Genomic DNA, 7,876 nt, shown 5'->3' on the forward strand with positions numbered 1-7,876 from the left:
TGTGTGTGTGTGTGTGTGTGTGTGTGTGTGTGTGCGTGGTGCAACGATTGGGTGCTTCGCTGGCACACATAATACATATAGCAATGTACATGTATGTGTATTGAAGACGTAAGTAAAAATTCCTGCGAGGAGAAGAATCATTTGTTTGTTGTTGTTTAAAAAAACAACAACCAAGTTTGCCTATCCCCGTGCCTGTCCCTCTCAGCCAGGGTTGACCCTGATCGACAGGCAGTGAGAAAAATCAGCCCGCCTCCAAAAAATCTAAATTGTGTTGCTGGGACCATAACTCACAATATTACTGTGATTTGAATTAAATAATAGGCCTACTCTGCAATCGATAATATAACATTTTTAATAGGTCGAGTAGGCCAATCGCTAAAATGGAATATTTTAATTGGTAGCCTACAACTATATTCATAAATTATTCTGAATAGTTTTTGTTTTCTTTTGTTTTGTCATCAACGCAGGCGTGATTTTACGTCACCACTGACACATCAATCAATATGAATATTTAGATCATTTAGGAGACGAGCTTCCGATCCTGCATATCAGGATCAACAACCTATGGGTTTAGGAGAGGAATACAACATATCCCAGCAGAAAGACCACTGTGCTCGATAAGATTTCTCCACACTCCGGAATCGAACTAAGGTGTTTGGCGTGCGACAACAAAGATTCTATATATGACCGCTACAGAACAGACGCCAGTTTGTCCACTCATCTGATCAAAGAGTCCGACTGTCTGTAAATAAAAACTGGACCATTCACTTTCACGATCGCTCTTTCTTTTCACTTAATTATAATATGCACTGATGCGGTTGGTGCTGTTTCAAAGTTTCAATACGCTATCAAATAATAATGATACTACTAGTAACTACTACTACTACTACTACTACTACTGCTACTACTACTACTACTACTACTACTACTACTACTACTACTACTACTACTACTACTACTACTACTACTAACAACAACAACAACAACAATAGATAGATAGCATCTGTATAGCGCAAATTCCCGCTCAACAGCAAGGTCTGTGAGTGTTAAAAACTACATTTTTACACCAGCAGACCTGATACAAGTAGCATTCTGAAACAATTTCATTTTCCTGAAAAGAATACAGAACAAGCTGCCATTTTTATAGGCGCTAAAACACTAACAATACTAACATACTGACAAGATCGTTCGCTGTCTTTGACCGGGTACCCCATTCTCCTCTGGGTCCTTTCCAAGGAGACAACGTCGGGCCTGAGGGCCGATCCCCCGAACCCGCAAACCTCATGGCAACGAGTCCGGTAGCCTAACAACAACCACTAGACAACCGACGCCACACTTGAACTGAAGCTATTCACTGTACATCTTTATAAGCCACCCACCCCCCCAAACCCCACCCCAGGTGCACATCTGTGGATAGGTGGTTTGAGATTTGTTTTAGTAAGAGTTCTACGCGCTACCAACACAAAAAGGTCATAAATAAATGCCGAAGGTTTTGAGTTTGGTTAGGGGGGGGGGGGTTGGTAAGGTATCCAACCCTGCACATAAACCGCCCTATGCATCACGTCTGTTTACCAAGTCATAAAATACCTGTCAGTGCAAACGACATACAAACGTTTCCACGAGTTTATTGCGTTTTATGATGCTCTTATCTGCAGTTCACTCCTCGTCAATGACTCCTAAATCTTACGTCAGAAGGATCTCGGAGACGTAAAGATTTCCTATTTTTATAAATCAGCGACTGCACCTCGTATTTGCGAGCGCGTGGGCAGAGCTATTTCTACAGCGCAAAGAATAATAAGAGTGAGTCTGGTTAGTCATCAGTAAATATTGGCATCGTTGTGAAATCAAGCGCTCGTCAAAATAATGACATTGAAGAAATGGGCATTCTCCCGCCAATTTGGCCACTTTTATCGCAGCCACTTTCGTTGAATTTTTGTTTTTGGCTCAACACCTTTTATATCCCTATAACAACTCATTTCTGGGTGAATTCGACCGGAAAACGTTGATTAAAGGCACACAATAGGTATATGTTCAGTTTTCAAAGACTCAAGCTGTTGAAGTTACCAGACTAGCGGCCATTTTCTCGATAACTTTACCCCCGAAACCTGGTGACCCCCACCTTCTTCAACCGCAAATATCTCCGCTTCTATTCGAGATAGATGGGTATTTTTTAAATCGAAAGTAAGGCAAATGAACAGGCTTTTAGATAATACCAGTAACTCCACACGCCCAAAAATTGACGTGCACCTGATTCCACAATGCCGTTACACGGTTATATTGACGAGAGAACGGGCATATGGCGGGGGTTGTAATTCTATACATTTTAAGCCCCTATCAACTCAAGAAAATTTAGGAGGGCGGTTGCTTCTGCCCTGCCTGTCAAGGACAACCCGCTGGGCTGAGAGGGATACAATAATTGATGTCGTTGTAGCAGAAAAATTGATGTAGGCCTACAGAAAAGTGGGAAGACATGGACTAGCATAAAGAGGCTAGCCCAGGATAGGGGAAGGTGGAAAGTGTTCGTTTGTGGCCTATGTATCCTGTTGCAGGGTGAGATGATGATGATGATGATGATGATGATGATGATTTAATTAAAACAATTATTAACATTTTACTTTTTTTGGGGGGGGGGGTAAATCAGGCAACCACTCTCCCTACCTTCTCTTCTTTTTAAAAAATGATGATGATGATGATGATGATGATGATGATGATGATGATGATGATGATGATGATGATGATGGTGATAGCAGAAAGAAAAAAATACTTGATACAAAAATAGTAAAACAGCCCCCACAAAGGTAACGAACTCAAGTCTCCTGTGTGAAACGGCGAAGCGCTTAAAGCCCAGTGCACTCTGCTAATCGGATTTATCGGATGGAGTTGGGGCCAGCAAGATTTTCCTTTATGGATGGGGTAAAAGCTATAATCCCACTGGAAACATCACAAGCCAGTCGCTGTAGTGGAACCCACAGAGAACACGAGACAGGGATAGACCACGGGAAACATGGCGAGGACATGTGTGGAAAGGGACATGTGAGAGATGAAGCTCACTTGGAACGAGCTTGGAAGGATGGCCCAGGACAGATAAATGGAATGAGCTTGTTGGCCTATACCCTGCCAGGGGTGAAAGACATTGATGATGAAAAGCTATGCTATATATAAGGCCTACTTGTATTTTGGTAAATACGACCGAATTTATTAACTAAAATCGACAGTAACCTATTCAATATTAAACACGTTTGTTTTCTAAGGTCTCGAGTCAAAACGGTTGTTTTATGCCAAAAATGGTAGCGTTTACCGTACGGTATCCATGAAGGAAAATCTGTTAAATGGCGGGAGAGAAGCTTGCTACCTGTTCTTTGTAAGCCTCCTCCTCCTCCTCCTCTTTCTACTGCTACTACTTCTCCTCCTCCTCCTCTTTCTACTGCTACTACTTCTTCCCCATCCTCCTTTTCCTCTTCCTCCATCTACTACCACTACTACTACTTCTCCTCCACATCCTCCTTTTCCTCTTCCTCCATCTACTACTACTACTACTACTTCTCCCCATTCTCCTTTTCCTCTTCCTCCTCCCCCCCTTCCTCCTTCTGCTGCTGCTACTACTACTGCTATTACTACTATTACTCCTCCTCCTCCTCCTCCTACTACTACTATATACTACTACTACTACTCCTTCTACTACTACTACTACTACTACTACTACTACTACTACTACTACTACTACTACTATATATACTACTACTACTACTACTCCTTCTTCTACTACTACTACTACTACTACTACTACTACTACTACTACTACCCCCACTCCCGCTGCTGCTGCTATTACTCCTACTCCTACTCCTCCTATTGTTACAACTACCACTACTCTTACTACTCCTCATGCTATTACAACTACCACTATCCCCACAACTTACTACTCCTACTATGGTGCGTGAGTGTGGGGGTTGAGGGGAAGTTGTGGAGGCACAACAAAAGTGGAAGTTGAGTTTTTGTACAAGTTTTACGGCACTTGCAACACGATTAGGTCATATAAGTGCCGAAGGTTAGAGGTGCTGCAAGAGAATAGTATACACAAGAAAAAAGGAGAGATAGCAGATGTTTGATAGAGGAAAGAAAGACCAAACCACACCAGAGCACCAGCCACCAACAATGAAAGATCACAGAGGTTGTTTTTTTAACAGATCGATGTGCATGCAAGCAATGCTGAAGGAAACCGGCGTTTGTGGTGAAGAGGTTAGGCACTTCGCTGTCGCATGCAGGAGACCCGATTTTGATTCCAGACAGGAGATTAAAATGTTTTGCGAGTACCTCAGTTTTTCTGCTGGGATGTTGAACCCCTCTTAGCCCGTGTTGACCGTAACAGGCAGGGTTGGAAGCCCGCCCCCTAAATGATCTATACTGAGTCGATGGGGGCGTGTAAACATGTACAATAACATGTTTGTTAAAGGAATGACATGCAATCACAAATTACTTACGCCCAAACTTCCCATCTGTGTTCCTGGTATATATGGGTTATAGTAAAAGTACCGGTACAGGCTCTTTCCCTTGAACATCCCCTCCCCCCCCCCCCCCCAAACAAAAACCCCCAACAACAAACAACAGAAACACACAAAACAATGGTTCGAGTCTCATCTAGAAAGAACATTTATCGCAGAATGGCATCGACAAGGGGGGTAACGGGGGGTAACCCACCCAAAAAAACACCCAAACACCAACGCCATCCCCCAACCACTAAAAATAAACCTGCCATAGTCATAACATTTTAAAGAAGAAAACCAGGCACAAAGGCGTTTCAAGTTTTCAAGTTAGTGGGGACAAGTCAACGTCCACTTTTCAAGCCCCAATACTCAACAATGTTCTATAACGTGTTGGAGTTAGAGACTGGTTATATCACGCTGCATTTCCATTACAGGTTTTATTGATGGCTACGTGTATGGGTTATCTATTTCTACCTACACATCGTCTGTGGCCTGTCCTGTGGGTGTGGTGAGTCAGTCTCAGCACACACACAGAGAGAGAGAGAGAGAGAGAGAGAGAGAGAGAGAGAGAGAGAGAGAGAGAGAGAGTATATTTCGAGGTAAAAGAAGGAGGAGTTCCAATCTTATCGCACCTTTTCATTTTTCCCCAGCTTATCCTTTCAATTTGTTTAAAATAACAACCACTCGACTTGTTTTTTCACAAACTTTCAATGTGCTTTATTGCAATAATTCAATTTGACTTCACAATGTTCTTTCTGTTTCCTTTATTACAATCAATCAATTTACTTTATCACCATCGTTCAATTTGGCTTTATCATATCCTTTCAATTTGCTTTAATATAATCATTCAATTTACTTTATCACCGTCATTCAATTTGATTTTATCATATCCTTTCTGTCTGCTTCATTACAGTCATTCAATTGACTTTATCATTATACCATTTCAGTTTGCTTCATTACAGTCATTCAAATAAAAATTAAAAAAACCCTGTCTTTTCATTCTGTCTCCACTTTCAGGGTTCTTTGACCATGGAGGTACCAGGCATCCCGTGAATCTTCAGGCTGGCTCTGCGCGCCTCCCCCTTTGTCCACGACCTTCACCCTGAGAACACCTCACTCCCTCTCTTCTCCTTCTCCCCCTCCCTCTCTTCCTCCCTCTCCCCTCCCACATACTCCTCCCCTCTCCTCTCCCCTCCCCTCTCTCTCCCCCTCTCCTCCTCCCCCCTCTCTCTCTCTCCCGTCTGTTCGTCTACCACCGGAGACCGGCGATGTGGCAGGACGATGCTCCCTGAGTGCCACACACATTGTCTGGGACAACATCTGGTGTAGACATCGTCATTTGCTGCTCTTCTCGCTCCGCACACCCGGGCGCCCAAGGAGCTGAAGGCAGATTTCGTAACAACTGTCGCTGCAACAACTGCAACTTCAAATCCAGAGAGAAAGAGGATTAAACAACAACAACAACAGCAACAACAAAACAGCAGCTGCAATAACAGCAGCAACAAATTCAAATCCAAAAAGAGAAAATAGGATTTAAAAAACCCTAAAAACCAAAACAGCTGCAATAACATCAGCAACAGCAAGAACAGCAACAGCAACAGCAGCAAAACAGTTTGGAAATGTTTCTTTCTGCCTAAGTGTTTTTTTTGGTGTTTTTTTTGTTTTGTTTTTTCCTCGTTGTCGACGTCTGTAAGGAAGCAAAAGTTCAGTCCTTTTATTTTCTTTGTTCAAAAACATTTTTGTTGAGGTTTTTGTTGTGGTTTTCAGACTCCACCAGAGCTATCAACAACGACAACAACAACAACAACAACAACAACAATAACAACAACAACAACAGCAACAACAAGAACAACAACAACCACCACCACCACCACCACCACCACCACCACCACCAGCACCAGCACCACCAGCACCACCAGCACCGCCAGAGTAAACAAATTACATACAAACATACAAACAAACAAACAAACAAATAACACTCACTCACAAACAAACAAACAAGCCAACACCCCCTTCCCCTAAAAACCCCCCAAACAAAACAAAACAAAAACACACCCCAAACAAACACTAAAAACAAAAGAACGAACTAACAAAAGGCAAAAACAAAACAGCTACAACAAACAAACAAAACCAAAAACCGAACGACCAAGATGCCGGGCAAGGAGAAGGACGACAAGCCCCCGCCCGCCATGGGCCCGGGCTCCAAGATCAAAGGTCTCATCGACGCGCTCCGCAAGCACCTGATCGTGACGGAGGACAAGAAGAAGCGCCAGCTGCTCATCGACTTCACCTCGGTGGGCTTCAAGACGCTGCCCGTGGAGATCCCGAAGAACGAGGAAGTGTGCGACCTGGCCACGCGCTTCCTGCTGCAGTTCAACAAGCTGAAGAAGCTGCCCGGGAACATCTCCGAGCTCAGGTTCCTGCGCTACGTAGACATGCGCAGCAACCAGATGTCCTCCATCCCGGCCTCTTTCTTCAAGATCGAGACCCTGGAGTATGTAAGTGATGGGGTTTTTCTTTCTTTCTTCTTGTTTTTTTTGGTTTGTTGTTGGTGTTGTTGTTTTGGGTGAGAGATGGTGATATTATGTACGAGGTTGGGCTTTTGTTTGTTTTTGTAGCTGTATTTTGTTGATTTTGAGACAGATGTTGATATGTAAGTGGGGTTTATCTATTTTGTTGTTGTTGTTGTTGTTTTTGTGAGATGCTGGAGTATATAAGTGGTTTTTTTTGTGTTGTTGTGGTTGTTTTTTCGGTGAGAGATGGTGATATTTAAGTGGCTTTTTTGGTTTTTTTTTGTAGTTGTTTGTTTTTCTTATGGTTAGAGATGGTGATATGTAAGTGGATTTTTGTTTTGTTGTAGTTGTTTTTGTTTTTTAAAATGAGAGATGGAGATATTATTATGTAAGTGGTTTTTTTTGGAGAGATCTTGATGTGTATGTGGGTATTGTTTTTTTTAATTTAAAAAAAAATTTCTTTACTAAACGCTGGAATAATGTGCAAGTGGTTTTGTTTTGTGAAAGGCTGGCATATGTCATTGTTTGTTTTTAGCTTTTTTAAATGAAAGGTTGGAATTTTTAAGTGGTTTTGTTTTTATTTTTGTGTGTGTGAAAGGTTGGAATATGTACGTGAGTTTGTTTTGTGATAGATGTGATACGTACGTGGGTATTGTTTTTAAATTGTGGTTGTTTTTTGAACGCTGAAATAGCATGTACGTGTTTTTGTTTTTTTCGAAAGACAATGATGTGTAAATGGGTATGTGGGCGCTGTTTTTTTTTCTTTCTCACCCCTCTCCCCCTCTCCTTTTCCTACACTATTCAATCCTAACTACCTTCATCTTATACGCCAATGTGCTGCTTCCCCCCTTTATGTTGTATCTACGATATCTCCCCCCCCCC

The 7,876-nt window shown here is 42.3% G+C and overlaps 1 protein-coding gene across 1 annotated transcript; it reads left to right on the top strand.

Annotated features, from left to right (window-relative positions):
* Nucleotides 1-6,543: 6,543 nt before the first annotated feature.
* On the top strand, nucleotides 6,544-6,979 carry LOC101846010 (plant intracellular Ras-group-related LRR protein 4; the record flags this gene model as incomplete). Its single annotated transcript, XM_013085005.1, is given in 1 exon segment — nucleotides 6,544-6,979. A coding segment is annotated over 1 exon segment (348 nt), but the record flags the coding sequence as incomplete, so codon positions are not given.
* Between the last annotated feature and the right edge of the window lie 897 nt (nucleotides 6,980-7,876).

This window comes from Aplysia californica, unplaced genomic scaffold, assembly GCF_000002075.1.
Source record: "Aplysia californica isolate F4 #8 unplaced genomic scaffold, AplCal3.0 scaffold00333, whole genome shotgun sequence".
In the NCBI taxonomy this organism is placed as follows: domain Eukaryota; kingdom Metazoa; phylum Mollusca; class Gastropoda; order Aplysiida; family Aplysiidae; genus Aplysia; species Aplysia californica.